Source organism: Mus musculus, chromosome 1 (assembly GCF_000001635.26).
Source record: "Mus musculus strain C57BL/6J chromosome 1, GRCm38.p6 C57BL/6J".
Taxonomy (NCBI): Eukaryota; Metazoa; Chordata; class Mammalia; order Rodentia; family Muridae; genus Mus; species Mus musculus.
The window spans coordinates 119,924,158-119,942,501 of record NC_000067.6 but is presented as its reverse complement, the minus strand read 5'-3'; the positions used below and the strand labels follow the sequence as shown (position 1 = coordinate 119,942,501).

Sequence of the window (18,344 nt, the reverse complement as noted above, 5' to 3'; positions counted from 1 at the left end):
CAAGACTTTTATCATGAATGGGTGTTGGATTTTGTCAAATGCTTTCTCAGCATCTAACGAGATGATCATGTGGTTTTTGTCTTTGAGTTTGTTTATATCCTGGATTACATTGATGGATTTCCATATATTGAACCATCCCTGCATCCCTGGGATGAAACCTACTTGGTCAGGATGGATGATTGTTTTGATGTGTTCTTGGATTTGGTTAGCAAGAACTTTATTGAGGATTTTTGCATCGATATTCATAAGGGAAATTGGTCTGAAGTTCTCTATCTTTGTTGGGTCTTTTTGTGGTTTAGGTATCAGAGTAATTGTGACTTCATAGAATGAGTTGGGTAGAGTACCTTCCGTTTCTATTTTGTGGAATAGTTTGTGAAGAACTGGAATTAGGTCTTCTTCGAAGGTCTGATAGAACTCTGCACTAAACCCGTCTGGTCCTGGGCTTTTTTTGGCTGGGAGACTATTAATGACTGCTTCTATTTCTTTAGGGGATATAGGACTGTTGAGATCATTAACCTGATCTTGATTTAGCTTTGGTACCTGGTATCTGTCTAGAAACTTGTCCATTTCATCCAGGTTTTCCAGTTTTGTTGAGTATAGCCTTTTGTAGAAGGATCTGATGGTGTTTTGGATTTCTTCAGGATCTGTTGTTATGTCTCCCTTTTCATTTCTGATTTTGTTAATTAGGATGCTTTCCCTGTGCCCTCTAGTGAGTCTGGCTAAGGGTTTATCTATCTTGTTGATTTTCTTAAAGAACCAGCTCCTTGATTGGTTGATTCTTTGAATAGTTCTTCTTGTTTCCACTTGGTTGATTTCACCCCTGAGTTTGATTATTTCCTGCCTTCTACTCCTCTTGGGTGAATTTGCTTCCTTTTCTTCTAGACATTTTAGGTGTGTTGTCAAGCTGCTAATGTGTGCTCTCTCTAGTTTCTTTTTGGAGGCACTCAGAGCTATGAGTTTTCCTCTTAGGAATGCTTTCATTGTGTCCCATAAGTTTGGGAATGTTGTGGCTTCATTTTCATTAAACTCCAAAAAGTCCTTAATTTCTTTCTTTATTCCTTCCTTGACCAAGATATCATTGAGAAGAGTGTTGTTCAGTTTCCACGTGAATGTTGGCTTTCTATTATTTATTTTGTTATTGAAGATCAGCCTTAGTCCATGGTGATCTGATAGGATGCATGGGACAATTTCAATATTTTTGTATATGTTGAGGCTTGTTTTGTGACCAATTATGTGGTCAATTTTAGAGAAGGTACCATGAGGTGCTGAGAAGAAGGTATATCCTTTTGTTTTAGGATAAAATGTTCTGTAGATATCTGTTAAGTCCATTTGTTTTATCACTTCTGTTAGTTTCACTGTGTCCCTGTTTAGTTTCTGTTTCCATGATCTGTCCATTGGTGAAAGTGGTGTGTTGAAGTCTCCCACTATTATTTTGGGAGGTGCAATGTGTGCTTTGAGCTTTACTAAAGTTTCTTTAATGAATGTGGCTGCCCTTGTATTTGGAGCATAGATATTCAGAATTGAGAGTTCCTCTTGGAGGATTTTACCTTTGATGAGTATGAAGTGCCCCTCCTTGTATTTTTTGATTATTTTGGGTTGGAAGTCGATTTTGTTAGATATTAGAATGGCTACTCCAGCTTGTTTCTTCATACCATTTGCTTGGAAAATTGTTTTCCAGCCTTTCATTCTGAGGTAGTGTCTATCTTTTTCTCTGAGATGAGTTTCCTGTAAGCAGCAAAATGTTGGGTCTTGTTTGTGTAGCCAGTTTGTTAGTCTGTGTCTTTTTATTGGGGAGTTGAGTCCATTGATATTAAGAGATATTAAGGAAAAGTAATTGTTGCTTCCTGTTATTTTTGTTGTTAAAGTTGGCATTCTGTTCTTGTGGCTGTCTTCTTTTAGTTTTGTTGAGGAATTATCTTCTTGTTTTTTCTAGGGCGTGGTTCCCGTCCTTGTATTGTTTTTTTTCTGTTATTATCCTTTGAAGGGCTGGATTCGTGGAGAGATAATGGGTGAATTTAGTTTTGTCGTGGAATACTTTGGTTTCTCCATCTATGGTAATTGAGAGTTTGGCTGGGTATAGTAGCCTGGGCTGGAATTTGTGTTCTCTTAGTGTCTGTATAACATCTGTCCAGGCTCTTCTGGCTTCCATAGTCTCTGGTGAAAAATCTGGTGTAATTCTAATAGGCTTGCCTTTATATGTTACTTGACCTTTTTCCCTTACTGCTTTTAGTATTCTATCTTTATTTAGTGCATTTGATGTTATCTCTCACCTTTTATACCAACCCCGGGATTTCGCCAGGCCTGCCTGGAAAATCAGAGTAATCTTTCCACTTGGAGAGGCCTGATTTACCTACATCTGCTAATTCCCATTTCGCTGCATGTGAATTACCGTGTACAATTGCATGTCCTTGCAGATGGGGATATGGACATTTCTGGGTGTTATTTTCACACCTACCTCAGATCTCCATACCAGTGTTGGCCCAAATGCCTGCTCAGTTCATCACCAAAGTCTACCTACCCTAGACCGAGTAGTGATACCCTTGAAATCCAGCCTCAGTTTGATCTCCGCCTGTCTGTTGCTACTTCTCGAATTGGCGGAGACACAAGGATACTCGTCATTTACAGTTGCTGAGTGACAGTTTGAATCTAGGGGATTCCCAATCTCACATTTGCACACAAAGCTTTAAGCACCATACTGGCTGTTGTTCCAGGAAATTCTGATGGTTGGAGCTGGGAACATAGTTCCTAAAGGACTTGGCTGGCAAGCATGAGGACCAGTGTTTGATCCCTAGAACCCACACTGAAAGACACCGAGATGGCCAAGCCAGAAGGAAACCTGGAGCTTACCCGCCAGCTCTGCAAGCTGTGGGCTGTCTCAAAAAACAAACTGGCACGAGCCTGGGGAGCAACAGTTGGCAGTGACCTATGACCTCCACATGCAGACACCCACACACTACATATTTTCACATACATGTGTACCCATATGAACATAGACATATACTCGATCAAAAGAGGGAGGGAGGTTAAAGGAGAGAGAGAGAGAGAGAGAGAGAGAGAGAGAGAGAGAGAGAGAGAGAGATTGATTCATTTTGACCCTCTGGTTCACAAGGTGCTTCCAAGAACCAAAAGCCAAGTCGTCATTTTCTCCCGGGAGATGATCTCCAGTCTGTGGGTCACACACGAGGGGCCACAGGCAGTGGTACCACCCGTCCTGCCCCAGGCCTGCACTCTCCCCGAGCAGTAACCACACCCTCCTCTCCACAAGGCTACCTTGCTTCCCTCCCAAAATGCTTCACCGTGTTTTAATTATTCTTTTACTCCTCCTATAGTATTTTGTTTCTAAGGTTGAAATTTCTGACAAAGAAAGTTTTTTAAAATAGCAAAACAGTAAACTTTACATGAAAATCTCATGTGGCTATCTATAAATGCTCTCTAGAATTCAATTTTTTCTTTGTTATAACTCATGAGAGGTGATTTGAGTAAGAATTTAGTCTGGAGGACTGGAGAAGTGGCTGCTCTTGCAGAGGGCAAGAGTTTGTTTCCCAGCACCTGTAACGCTAACGCCAGGGGTTTTGTCACCCTCTTCTGGCGTTCTTGGACACTGCATAAGCCTGTCCACATAATTAAAAATAACAATAAAATCTTTAAAAAATAAAATAAAAATTTAAGAGAATTTTAGCTTAATACGCAAAATGAGGTAAAAAGTTTAATATTAAAGGAATCCAGATGTGGTGGCACACACCTTTAATCTCAGAATTTCAGAGGCAGTGGCAAGAAAGTGTGTGAGCTGGAACCAGCCTGGTCTACAGATGGAGTTCTGGGACAGCCAGGGCTACACAGAGAAACCCTGTCTCAAAAACAATCAGTTAGTTAGTTAGTTAGTTAGCTAGCTAGTTAGTTAAAATAAGAATAAAGAGGAAGTGTGCTGAGAACTTTGCTCAGCAGATTGCTTGCCTGGCATTCGTGAAGCCCTAGGTTTCATTCCTGGCATCCCATAAACCTAGCATGATGGCCCGCACCTGTAACCCCAGCATTTGGGAGGTGGAGGCAGGAGGATCAGAAGTTCAAGGTTGTCCTTAGCTACATAGTGAGTTCAAGGCCAGGCTGGACTACATGAGACCTTGTCTCAAAATTAGAGAGAGAGAGGGGGGCAAAAATCACGGGAAACTAACAATGTTCATATGCAGTGTGTGTGTGTGTGTGTGTGTGTGTGTGTGTGTGTGTATGAAAACATGCTTGAGTGGACATAAATCTGAATATTATTTCTAAGGTCTTATTAATATATATTAATGATGTATAATGATGATTAAGTATGATGTTTTCACACACGTACCTGTCTTTTAGTTTTATTCTCCCCACAGATGTCTTCTTTACCTTTCTCCTGACTCCTGCGGATCGGATCTCCTTTCCAACTAATCCCTCTTGTGCAATGTGTGTCTGTCTGTCTGTCTGTCTGTCTGTCTGTGTGCTCTGTGTGTGTATGTATGTGTGTGCATGTGATTGGTGTGTGCTGTGCATGAGAGAGAGTGGTGTGTATATGGTATGTGTACATGGTGTATGTTCTGGGTATGTGTGAAAGAGAGGGGTGTGGGAGTGTGTGTGTCATATGTAGAATATGTGTGTGCTCTGTGTAATGTGTATGTGCTATGTGGATGTATGAATTTGGTATTGCTATGTGTTATATGTGGTATTTGTATTGTGTATGTGTGTATGCATGTATTGATGTGGGGGTATTGTATGTGTACGGGTGTGTGTGGTGTGTCCTGTGTATGTGTAAATATGTGTGTAATATGTGCTGTGTATGCTGCCTGTGTGCAGGTAATGTGTCTGGGGGGCTGCTTGGCATTTGTTGTGTGTTGCATATGTTGGTGTATGTGTGTGTGCATGTGCATGCCTGCATGTATGTGTTGTGTTTATGTTATATGTGGTGTGTGTGTGTGTGTGTGTGTGTGTGTGTGGTGACCCAATACATTTAACTAGGGTTGTTTATGGGGGCATGATACCCCACACCACTGAAGAAGATAAACCTAACTATCCCGTGGCACATGGCATCTGCTACAGATACAACTGAAGATGCTGGTTTCACATGGAAGTGCCTTAAGAAGCCCCTAAAGTTGCTTGTGTCTCTCTAGGAGAGAATCCCTCCCGAGGGCGGAGGGCCCACCTGAAGCAGGAGGACAACATCTGGCGCTACTCACTAGAGTCTGAGGAAGTGCTGCACTTCGCCTTCCCCACGGACTCTGAGAGCTACAACGAGTTGGTGGGTGTCTTTCCTCTTTCAGGGAAGCAGACGGGATCACAGGGATCACGTGGGTGCAGAGGAGGCAGATGGCTAGCTAAACCCGCTCTCAATCCCTCACCTCCTCTGAGAGGCTCCAAAGGAGGGTTGTGCCTGGGAATCTGTGAGCACTCACTGCTGTCTGCCCCAGACCTACTGAACCCATGGGTACCCTGGAGGAGCTCCCGGTAACCTGATCTGTCCTAGGAGGTGGACCAGAAGGTTGTGAGGCAGCTCCCTCAGACAAGGCAACTCCTTTTCGGACTTTACCAGTTGCTCCTTTGAACTCCCAAGGGTTCATGAGCTAAGTCATTTAAGCCTGAGGGAACTGACGGAATGAGAAAGGGGATGGTGTTATTAGACTTTTTTTTACATAATACAACCTAGGTAGTCTAACAAAGGCTACCTTATACCAGAGGGACTGAGAACCTGGTAGCTGCTTGGTCCACAGGTCGCAGGCCTCAGCAGTCCCAACCTGCCACTGAAGACCCCGGAGAGCCACTGGACCTCAGTCTGCAATGGAAACCCAAAAAAGCTGAGTTTTGATCTCAACCAAGGAATGTAGCAGCCAGTGGCAGAAACAGGGTAGATAAGATTGCTGGTGAACTGTCTAGGCGATGAGGCAAAAATCAAAGCTTCCTCCTCAGGCTTCTGGCTGGCTGACACTGGATGGAGCCACCCACATTTCCGGTGGTTTTTCCCATTTCAAATAACTTGGTCAAGAGAACTCCTTAGAAGTGTGCCCAGCAGCTTGTCTCTTAGTTGACTCCAGAGCCAGTCAAGTTAACAACCAGGATTAGCCCCCACAGAAGGGCGTGTAGCAGCCTACCTCATAGTCCATAAGCTTCACACACAAAGAGACAAGAGAGGGCGGGAGTTGCCTTTGTGCCCACAGCTCAGATCACAGCTGCAGCCACAGGAAGAGCTGTTTTGAGCACAAAACTATTCAGGTAATGTTTTAAAACATAATGACAGCAACACACAGCTATTTCTGTTTACAGATGTGTATCTGTCTTTTTATGGGTTTTTTTTTTTTTCTTTTTCCCATGCAGGCTCTTGATGGCCTTGGACTAGTTCCAATTAAATCTCCAGAAATTCAAATCAAGCACAGTTATCCCTACTTCACTTTAAAGGTAAGACTTGCATAGAACATAGGTTGCGTATAAATATCATCTATCAACCACTGGGGAGGCACACATGCCACAGTGTGTGTGTGACCAGCAGGGAACAACTTTTGGGGGTTGGTTCTCTCCTTCTACAGTGTGAGTCTTAGAGACTGGTTGCCAGGCTTGACAGCAAAATGCGCTGGTCCTTGGGTGTTTGTTTGTTTGTTTGTTTTTCGAGACAGGGTTCTCTGTAGCCCTGGCTGTCCTGGAACTCACTCTGTAGACCAGGCTGGCCTCGAACTCAGAAATCTACCTGCCTCTGCTTCCCGACTGCTGGAATTAAAGGCGTGCACCACCACTTGGGTTTTTTTATGAAGGGGAGCCATAGGCTTGAATCTGAATTGCATTATCCTCTCACTATTGCTCAATTCTGGCTCATGTGGCCTGCTGCATTTTCTCTATTATTTGATGTTGTATTGAATAAACCTCAGGTTCTTTTTCTTTAAGATGAATATGGAAACTGATTATTTCCTGTGGGTACAGTATATATTATGCATATAGGAAGCTCTCTATATATTAGAAACCTCAAGACACCAATTAGTCAGCTTTTCTCTCTGTCTCTCTGTCTCTGTCTCTTTTTTTTTTTTTTTTTTTGGTTCTTCAAGACAGGATTTCTCTGTGTAGCTTTGGCTGTCCTGGAACTCACTTGGTAGATCAGACTGGCCTATAACTCCAGTTATCCACCTGTCTCTGCCTCCCAAGTGCTGGGATTAAAGGCATGTGCCACCACCGCCTAGATAGTCAACTTTCTTGAAGTGTAGGACCACTAGTGCTTTTGAAAGTAAAAATATGTTTATGTATGTCTCCAGTGAAGCCATCTGGTATGAGAAAATAATTTGAATACTGACATGTGCCAAGAGTCAGAACAAGGCTCAAGACTGGCCCTGTTAGGCAGCTGTTGTTGAGATGCTAATCTTACCAAACAGTAGTGGATTCTTGTGGGCCATTTCCTTTTTAAAGAAAATACAAATGTCTATTGACTCTAGATAAGGCACTGATGACTGAACAAAGGCATTATTTCCTTCAGTCTAGCTTGAACATCCGGAATGTTTATTGGAATTACTTACAGGTACATGGGTGCAGGAATGTATATAGGAACTTGGATGACTCAAAGGGACATGCATCACTGAAACTCCACATTGTCATGGGTGAGGACTCATTAAAGCTGCATCTCTGAAGCACCCTGCACAATTTGCAGGCAGCTCAGCTAATCAGAAAGTCTCCTCTTCCTGGGAATTGTTCACCTTAGAGAGGAGCTTTTTTTGTGAATCTTATATGTTTCAGGGACTTCCTGAGACTTACTAGTTTCATTTACTACCTGAGCCTTAATGGGCCTTCTTCCAGGAAGGGATGTTTCCATTTGAAGGAAGTAGCCCTTACAAAACAGGCTTTTATGTGTCACCAATATGCTGTCTTCTTTCATTTTCAGGTTCCACAGTTATACAAAATCAAGGGATATCATCCATTTTCTGTCAACAAGTCCTCAACAAATTACAGACTTCAGAAGCTTGCTCGACCCCTGAAGCATGGTGCTGAGGTAATACATCTGCAAATCCAGGAACTGTTCTCATTACTCATGGCCTGCCATCAAGACTAACAGGTCATTGAGTTGGAGGGATGCCTAAATGCATAAGGGGATTTGTTGTTGCTCTTGAAGAAAACTCATGTTTGAGTCCCACCATCCATGTGGTAGCTCACAACCATCCATAATCCCAGTTCCAGGAGATGCAACAGGCATACACACAGTGCACATACATGCAGGCAGACATTCATATATAAAAAATAAAATAAATAACTCTTTAAGGAAAAAAAAGATTAAGAAGTCATTTTTGACCTTTACACAGGATGAAGTCACCACCATCATAACCATACCCAAGAAGGATACCACACCGCTCTCGGCAAAGCCCTCCATCTTGAGTATGAAACCACCTGAGGGCTTAGCCATGTCTGTGGAATATGATCCGCTGTATATTTTTGTAAGTACAGGTTGGCAGATGCCTGTGTTCCGTATAGCTTTATCTCAGCAATTATGTGGAAGCAGAAGCATGAGTTGGAAATATGTTTTCCTTTTGTTGTTGTTTGTTGTTGTTGTTGTTTTAGTTTTTTAATTAACTTTTTCTTCACTGAATACTTGTGTTCACTCTTGTTACTTATTTGTGTGTATGCCAGGGGAGTGGGGACAGGAGAGGATATCAGATCCCTTGGAGCTGGAGTTGCTGTGCTTATGAGCCATCCAACGTGGATGCTCGGATTTGAACTCTGGTCTCCATGATAAAGCAAGATGCACTCTCAAACCCCTAAACCTTTAAAAAAAATTTTTTAAAAACAGTATCTCATAGCCCAGGATGGGCTCCAGCACAATAATGCACCAAGAATGACCTTGAACTCCTAACCCTCTTGCCTCTATGTCCCAAGTACCAGGACTGCCGATGAGCTGCACCACATCCATTTTCATGTGGTGTTGAGGATGGAACCTAGGGTTTGATGTATGCTAGGCTAGTGCTCTGCTTATGGACTACACCCCAACCCTGGAATCTGTTTTCTCTTTGGCATCTCAAGCCAGCTGAGCACTCCTCACCCTCCACCTTCTGACTATGAAGGGTGTGATATGGCAAGCTGCTTTAGTCCTTCCCACCTTGACTCCCCTACCACGATGGACTATTCATCTGAAGTGAGCCCAAATAAATTCTCTCTCTCTTAAGTTGCTTTTTGTGGAGTTTTTTTTTTTCCCACAGCAATGGGAAAAGAAACTAAGGCAGACCCAGAAAAGGGTTTTCTCTTTCTTACCAGTTTGCTTATTTAATCACCACCCCCTCCTCCTCGTTGGTCATGGCTAGAAGCAGTTTCAAACTGCGATTTCAGTGACATTTTCTTCCTCGTGAGGCCAGCACATCTAAATAGCATCTAATGAAGCCCTTAAACCAGAAAATGCGTATATGAAGCTGGCAATGTTGGGGACATGGGACAACCTGAAGCTCTGCTCCTGTGCCGGTTTGCTAGGAAAGTTAACATACATTCCCATTGTTAGTGCTAGCGGGAGCCACAGCAAGCATCGCTGACGCCTGCCCTGTGCCTGGCATGGAGACGGGTAAACACCATCAATCTGGTCTTCCTCTCTCCCACAGAATCCCAGCCCAGGACTGTTTGCCGTGAAGCATCCTCTGACCTATGCGGAGACACTGATAGATTACCATCTGTGCTCTCACCCAAAGTACAAGTACACCCAGGAGTCCCACATGGGGTCCAGCATTCCTCTCACCCAAAGGCAGTTTCTCCATCATACGGTAATGTCAGCCACAGGCTTGGCAGAGCCAGCCTTGAACTGTGTGGAGGGGCAGGGAACAGGGAGAGCTGAGACTGAGAAAAAGAGGACTAGGCTGGCAAGGCAGTTCAGTGGGCTTGCTTACTACCAAAACCTGATAATCAAAGTTCAACCCCTGGGACCCACATGGTGGAAGGAGAACAAGGAGAACACTGACCCCTGCATCTTCCCCTCTGACAACTTGTACACACACACACACACCTTACACATGCACACACATACTCATATACTCACATACTTACACACTCATGCATATGCACACACACTCATGAGAATAACACGTGCATACGTAGATACGTATGTATACAGATGTGTACATACACCTATACACACACGTTCAGAATAGATAGATGTGATTTAAAGGGGAAATGGTTACTCATTAATCTTCCAGCCATATGAAAACAGTTGTGTGGTGCTCCATCCCTGAGCTCTGGCCTCCTCCTCACTTTGGACCCTCTGAAAATACATATGTCCACCACTTGCTCTCAGGATTCCCCAGGCCCAGAACTCATACAATCCTTGATCTACCAGCTCTGGCACATTGCCATATTCCCCCAGCCTAACTCTTACATGACTGCAGCTCCCTCCTCATCTCTACCATGATCCACCACTGCCATAACCTCCCAGACTGCCACAGAAATTTTCTGATCTAGCTTGGAATGCCTCAGTGGGTCAGGGGACTGTGGAATTGGCTCCGTCACTAAAGTGCCTGCCCCAGAAACGTGAAGACCCACATAAATCCAGGCATGGTGGCACAGGCCTATAATCCCATCACCATGGAGATGGAAGCAGGTAGATCCCTGCATCTTATTGGCTAGTCAGTCTAGCTGAATCTGCAAGCTCCAGGCTCAGTGAGAGATGCTATGTCTTGATTGAAGAAGACAGGGACATTGGCCTCTGATATTACACAGTTTCTCATTCTCTCTCTCTCTCTCTCTCTCTCTCTCTCTCTCTCTCTCTCTCTCACACACACACACACACACACACACACACACATCCTCAGTGTGTATCCATTGCTAAAAGAGCAGCTCCATTGGTTCGGCCCTCAAGTCCACTAGTGACCTGCCTCCCTCTCTAGCCACAGGTACCATTCCCATCATGTTCCCTGCCTGTACTCAGCCAAACTGCTGGTGACCTAATAGGTCTGTCATCTTGCCAGAGCATTCCCCTGCACTGTCCTCCCTGCCTGGGTGCAACCTGTCCTACTTGAATGCCTGGAAAGCCACAGCAGCCCTTGGTCATCACCACATACCGTATACTAGAACAACTGTCTTTGCTTTAGAGAAAGTCAAGTTGAATGGAATGATACAATTTGGATTGAACCTTTTGACACTTAAAAATGGTCACCTGAGTGAAAGGAAGGCTAAGATACATCCTTGTTAGTTCCTTTTCTTGTTCCTACAACAAACATATGACAAGAGCATCCTGGGAAAGTAAGGCCTGATGTCAAGAGCCCTGGGCAGCTGGCCACGTCACATCCATAGTCAGCAAGCCTGGAGGGAGGGATGCTGGGTCTCAGCTCACTTTTCCCTCTGTATTCAGCCTGGGACCTCAGCCTAAGGGATAACACTGCTCACAGTTAAAGGTGGGTCTTCCCACTTCAGTTAATCCAAGTTTTAAAAATCCTCAGAAACATTCCCAAAGATGTGTCTCCTAGATGAGTCTAGAGTCTGTCAAGTTAACAGTCGATATTAGCTCTTGCAGCTAACACTGTCGTCTTTCTGCATCCTGACCCTGCTCCAACTTTCATCACAGGATATAATTCCTGGAATCATGAACTGGAAGAAGTTCCAGCCCCTGGTGTTTTCCTCCATGTCTGACCCCTCTATGGTGGAAGCCACTCAGAGGTAAGCTGGGAACTGCTGGCCTCCTGGGGTATGTTAGCACCGTAGCTTACGGAGGCTGGGAGACCAGGAATCAGAGGCCATGCCTTTTAAAAGTAATGTAATGCTGACTAATTGGTGGCTCAGAGAGAGAATTAACAGATCATATAATTTTGCTGAAATATTCATCTTTTTCTTTATAGTTCATGGGGTGAGTGAGTCTGTCTCTCTGTCTCTCTGTCTCTTTCTCTCTCTCTCTCTCTCTCTCTCTCTCTCTGTGTGTGTGTGTGTGTGTGTGTGTGTGTGTGTGTGTGTGTGTATTCAAGTACACGCTCATGTGTGTACTTGCTTATGGAGGCCAGAAGGTGATCTTGAGTGTTCTTCACTCTCTCTCTCTCTCTCTCTCTGTGTGTGTGTGTGTGTGTGTGTGTGTGTATTCAAGTACACGCTCACGTGTGTACTTGCTTATGGAGGCCAGAAGGTGATCTTGAGTGTTCTTCATCAGAAACTACAACTTTTTGTTTATTTTAAATTTTATTTATTGACTTATTTATTTTGAGATAAGGTCTTTTATTAGTACCTGGAAGTAGCTGATTCTGCTAAGGTAGCCAGCCGTGTTACCAATGGAGTCTCCAGTCTTTGCCTCCTCCATTCTGGAATTACAGATGTTCATCACCAAACCCAGCTTTTTAAAAAGTGTGTTCTGTGGCTGGAACTCGGGTTCTTGGGATCAAATTCAGGTCTGCACACTTGCATGGCAAACACTTTATTGAGTCATTTCCTGGGCTCTTGAGGAGTTATCTTCCTCTTTGTGAGACAGGGGCTATGATGACAACTTCACTGGGATGTTGCAAATGGCTATATGATGAAGTATCTAGGATCTGACTGACTCTTGCTTTTGATAACTCTTGCATTTTCCACTGAGCTCACAAAACTGTGTGCAATCATTCTCTCACCACTAGATGGGAGCATCATCCCCCTAAACCAACTCATTCTACAAGAAAACTGAATGAGTCAAACTGACCTGCTGTTCTGGTTTCATTTCTGTTGCTGTGATAAAATACCCGGACACAAAGCAGCCTAGGAAAGAAGGGGTCTGTTTGGCTTGCAATTCCAGGTTATATTTTGTTACTTCAGGAAGGTCAAGGCAGAAGCTTCAAACACCATCCACAGCCAAGAGCAGGCAGAATAGAATCCTTGCTCATTCAGGATCTGCTGCCTAAGGAATGGTGCCACCCACAGTGGGCTGAGTCTTCCTATATCAACTAACAATCCAGAACTCATTCCATACACACACAGGCATGCTCACAGGCATACCTGACATATATAGACCCATATCTAGCTAGTGCATAACTCAGTAATAAAGTTCTTGCCTCTCATCCTCACCACTACAGTGGGGAAAAATTGACTCAGCTGGGTCTGGGGTTGTTTCTGAACTCCAGTGCACCCATTGTTAACATTCATGGATTCCAAGTATTAAAAACTGGTCAATTCATTGTTTTCCAAAGTAATGTCCTTGGAAACATCTCCCAAAGCTGAAGTTTTAGTGGAAAGTCAGGAGAAGGTTGCTGTGGCCCGGATATCCATACATTAAACATGAAGGTCATATCAATGAAAAGCTTTCTACCATGACTTTTGCCTTCAGCTTCTGTGCCTGAATGCTCTGTTGGGCCAGTTTGTTTCAGATGAGCTGCCATTGCATAATATCTCAAAAATCAGGAGCAGGGCCCAGGCAGGGGTGCAGATCAGCTGGTAGGAAGTGTGTAACACGCACAAAGCCTGGGCTCCATCCCCAGCATTGTAGAAATGGTCACACATCTGTAACCTCAGCATGGAGAGACGAAAGCAAGAGACTCAGGAGTTCAAAGTCGTCCTCAGTTACACAGAGAGCCCAAGGCCAGCCTGGACTACGTGAGATTCTGTCTCAAAAGAAAATAAGTATCTTTCTATTATTTGTTTATACTGATTGTTGGATTGAAGGCCAAGCTATTGCTTCTAAAAGCAGTTATAAATAATAATGGTAATCTATTTTCTAACTTCTGTACTTATCTATCCATGTGCTATGACAAAGTGCTATAGTCTCCATGTTAAAAACACCATATATGGATCAAAAGTCAGACACCAGGCAGATTTTGTGTCTAGTGAGGGCTTATTTCCCAGTTCACAGACAGGGCCTTCTTTTCTATTTTTATTTATTTATGTGCATGTGTGCATGGTATGGGTGAGCTCAGGCCACATCACATGTGTGGGGAATAGAGGACAGCTTTCAAGAGTCTGTCCTCCCTTCTCACCATATGAGTCCTAGGAGCCGTCTTGCTGGTCCAGAAACCTCGCTTGTGACCTCCCAGGGGTGGAGGAGCAAGGTATCCCTGGGGCTTCTTTTCTGTGTTTCCCAAACTCAGTACTACACAAAAATATTCTTTTTTTTTTAATTCTCCTTATCTCAACTACCCTCAATTTAATATCCTCCTATTTAATACCCTCAATGCTCAAGTCTGTTAAAATAGTAAGTTATATTTCTAAAGGCAGGGAAGATGGCTTAGTGGGCAGAGTGTTTCCATGTAAGCATTCAAGCACAAGTTTGGATCCCAACACCCATGGAAATGCTGGACCAGAGGGGGTGCCTGTAAGCCCAGCACGGGAGGTGCAGACAGGGGAACCTCAGAGTAAACTGGCTAGCTAGGCCCACCAGATTAGTGAGACCTGAGCTCAGTGGAAGGCCCTGTCTGGATGTATAAGGCAGAGAGAGGGTAGTAAAAGAAGACACCTGAAACCATCTTCAGGGCTCCACATGCACATTCATACAAATCTACACCCACAGGTGCCCACACACATGCAAACATGCGTACACATATGCACACATTACATATGTATACTATATATATATTCTAGGGGCTAAGGATGTATATAGCTCAGTTAGTAGGCCATTTGCCTAACATGCACAAAGCCCTGGGTACCATCCCCCAAAAAGCATAAACCAGGCATAATGATGTGCCTCATGTAAAGCCAGCACTTGGGAGGTAGAGGCAGAAAGATCAGAAGTTCAAGGTCACCCTCAGCTAAGTGTGAGTGAACTTAAGCTTTATTCGGCATATACGTGAGACACTGTGTCAAGATAAACAAACAAACAAAAACAGCAAACCCCACAGGGGCCAGCTTGAGTGCTGATGCATTGTGGTCCTCATTGCTTGTGTCTCCCTCCACAGAAGTGACTGGTACAGTTCCGTGATGCTGCCCATAGATGTCCCTGCCCCACTGGAGGACTTACCAGAAGAAGACAGACTGGAAACTACTGAGCGGTATTCTTCTGATTTTCTTCTTGGGGCTTTTGGTGTCTGAGCTGTCCTGTTTTTCTCATGAGGCACTCTGAGGGATTGTGGAAGAGACACATAGCAGCTGAGTGCCTACCCAAAAGGAGCAGGCAAGGCTGATGCCCAGCTGGGCCAGCAGGAGATGAGACAGACGCTTCCCTCACAATGCAGAATAGACTATCCCGGACGTCTCAGATGTGAAGAGTGGGGAAGGCGGCTCAGGCAGTAATGTGCTTGACACACAAGCATGAAGATCAACTTCAGATCCTCAGCACACGTACAAAAAGCCAGACCTGTGGTTGGAGAGATGGCTCAGCAGTTCAGAGCACTGGCTTCACTGCAGAGTCTGTGAAAGGGTTTGCTATGGCTCGTGGCTCCAGAAGTCCAACCACATCTGGCTGGATCCATTTCTTTGGGCTGGAGACAAAACAGAAACATCATGGAAACAGGAGCCTGTGGCCAGAAAGCAGGGGATGAGGGAGAGGGAGGGCAGGGGGAGATGGAGAGAGAGAAACAGACAGACAGACAGGCAGAGACAGAGACAGAGACAGAGACAGAGATGGGGAAACAGGAAATATCTGGGGATTGTGCATCCCTCACAGGCATGCCACCTATGATCTGTTTTACCCAACAGCTCCCATCACCCATGACTGTCATCAATTATGAATTATCAGTGAATTAACCCATTGATTAAGTCAGAGACCCTTATGAGCCATCACTTCAAAAATCCCCACATCAGAATTGTACTGCACCGGGAACTAAGCCTTCAACATGGGGCCTTTAGGGAGATAGTTCATAATTTAGCATTAAGCCTGAATTATTAAGTGCAACTGAAATAAACAGGATCAGACTGGATCCATGGTTACACAGGTAAAGTGATTGCCACATAAACATGATGGCCTGAGCCCAGATCCCACGTAAAAGCTGAGCACAGCAGTACATGTCTGAAGCTGAAACATTGCTAATGTGAGGCAGACAAGGGAGACATCACACTCTTCCTGGCTGGCTAGCCTGGGTGCACAGCAGTTGACAGCAAGAGACCCTGCCTCAAACAAGATAGAAAACAAGGTTGTGAACTTCACCTGCATACTATGACTCTCACAACAGAGAGAGAGAGACAAAGAGAGAGACAGAGAGAAGTTGAATTTCTTTCACTAACGTCTATTATTTAGAAATAGACCGTTCACAAGGTGACCCAAACACAGAAAGACAAAAATGTTCTCTGTCACAAGCGATCCTAACCCAGAGTGTACACATGTATACATGGACGCTGCTGTGGTTGTGGGTAAAGCTTAAAAATCTAGAGGGAAACACAGAGGACAGCAATAGGTGATGAGAAGCATGACGAGATACATGGGACATGAAGGAGGGATTAATGCACAGTGGGGACGATACAAGGAGGATGCAGGGTGACAGGAGGTAGGAGAGACGGAAAAGGGAATCGAAAAGCACACTGTGTTCTAAAACGCCAGAACGGCACTTAACACATTACTTGATTTTTAAAAGTACAAATTTCAAAGAAACACACTGATTTCACAGAGGCTCTGGGCTTTCGAGTTATCCATGGCTCTAGCTCTATTTTAATCCCATTGTGTCCAGAGGACGTCATCGAATGAATCTCATCTTTTGAAATCATTTGGGCCTCTTTACTGTGGGGGACATGGGATAAAGACTGGAGAGCCTCAAGGGATAAACATTCCGGGTGCACTTGAAAGGAGCCTGAAACCTGTGACCCCCTTTTTAAAAACAGCTCTTTATAAATATCTCCCCCAGCATTGTCGGGGGTGGAGGCAGTTTGTCCGCCCTCTGCTTCTCTGCACGTGGCCAGAGCTGCCCCTGGAAAGCGCTGGGAACTCACGGCTCCCAACATGCTCTGATAGTCCATCCTATTTCTATGCTGAGAGAGAAAACAACTGTTCCCATTCAGCATCTTCTTCCTTTCCAGAGATCTCTGTGATCAGGGCATAGAAGTCATGCTGACGCCAGAAATGGTCCAAGTGGAATTCCCCATGCTGATTCACAGGGACTCCAAGAAGGAGAAGTAAGTGGGTGTTTCTGTCCGGGGTGGAGGTCAGAGATGTCACAAGGTCTGACTCTAAGTGGGCCCAGTACTGAAGGAGGCGCACCTCCAATGCTTCAAATATTCAAATGCACGGCATCCTTTATCTGCCGTCCCCTCCTTCAAATGTTTTTGCAAGGAAACCTTTCAAAACTGAATCCACCGAGCTGGAGAGACGACTCAGTGGTTAAGAGTGCACACTGCTCTTGAAGAGCACCTGAGTTCAGACCCAGCACCCACACCAGCTCAAAACTGCCTGTGCATCCTGCAGATCCAATACCCTTCTCTAGCCCTTTGGGCATTGCATGTGCATGCACAAACCTACACACACACACACACACACACACACACACACACACACACACACACACACTTAAAGAGCATTAAAATATTTTTAAAACTTGCATCCGGATTTAGGGAGGATCTGTCAGTAAGTGCCCACTGGGCAAGTGTGAGAACCTGAATTTGATCCCCCAGAACCTATGGTTTGTGTTGTGTTGTGTTGTTTTGTTTTGTTTTGTTTTGTTTTGTTTCAAAGAGGCAAATTGGACATGGTGGGACATGCCTTTAATCCCAGCACTTGAGAGATAGAGGATCTGTGTGAGTTCAAGGCCACCCTGATCTACATAGTGAATATCAGAACACCCAGGACCACATAGAGAGACCCTGTCTCAAAAAAAGGGGGGGGAGGGGAAGAAAAAAGAAAAAGATAAGGCATGATAATGTATGCCTGTAACCTCAGCACTTGGAGAGGCAGAGGCAGGAGGATTTCTGGGGCTGGCTGGCCAGCTTAACTGAATTAGTTAGCTCCAGGTTCAGTGAGAGACCCTGCCTCAAAAAAATAAGGCAAAGAGACTCTGGCCACACACACACACACACACACACACACACACATGCACGCAAACATGCACTCAACACATCCACACGGGCATACACATGGATGTAAGCACAGCTATGGCTGACTGTATCTTGTAGGATCTGTGTGACTGGTTTCTTTTCACCCTCACGGTGATGTAGGGTGGCAAGGATGACCAGCGTAGGAGGTAGAGACTTCCATTCAGAATTCACTAATGGAGCAAGCTGCATAGCTGAGACCCAAGTCCACTTCTAGTCACTTAGGAACTAAAGGTTCTCAACAGTTAGTAAGTTACTACTAAATGTAACTGCAACCTTTTTTCTATATTAAAGCAAAAATTTCCAGTCTTCATGAGACATCAGGGTAATTTGCATGGTTTTAAAAAGTTGCCGGTGGGGGTGGGTGGATATGGGGGACTTTTGGTATAGCATTGGAAATGTAAATGAGCTAAATACCTAATTAAAAATGGAAAAAAAAATAATTCTATTTTGAGAAAATTTCATCTGGAATGTAAAGTCAAAAAAAAAAA

The 18,344-nt window shown here is 44.4% G+C and overlaps 1 protein-coding gene across 7 annotated transcripts in view; it reads left to right on the top strand.

Moving 5' to 3' along the window:
- The window catches only part of Cfap221 (cilia and flagella associated protein 221), an 83,619-nt gene that overhangs the window by 64,457 nt on the left and 818 nt on the right, over positions 1-18,344 (top strand). For 6 of the 7 annotated variants that reach the window (XM_017319885.2, XM_017319882.2, NM_001115074.2 and 3 more), the window contains 8 exons: positions 5,133-5,260; positions 6,331-6,411; positions 7,874-7,981; positions 8,289-8,420; positions 9,570-9,728; positions 11,522-11,613; positions 14,796-14,888; positions 16,846-16,941. In XM_017319885.2, the coding sequence (XP_017175374.1) occupies positions 5,133-5,260; positions 6,331-6,411; positions 7,874-7,981; positions 8,289-8,420; positions 9,570-9,728; positions 11,522-11,613; positions 14,796-14,888; positions 16,846-16,941 (889 nt within the window). Of the gene's footprint in view, positions 1-5,132; positions 5,261-5,729; positions 6,229-6,330; positions 6,414-7,873; positions 7,982-8,288; positions 8,421-9,569; positions 9,729-11,521; positions 11,614-14,795; positions 14,889-16,845; positions 16,942-18,344 lie in introns of those variants that run through there. The other variant, XR_001784074.2, reaches the window with a different exon arrangement.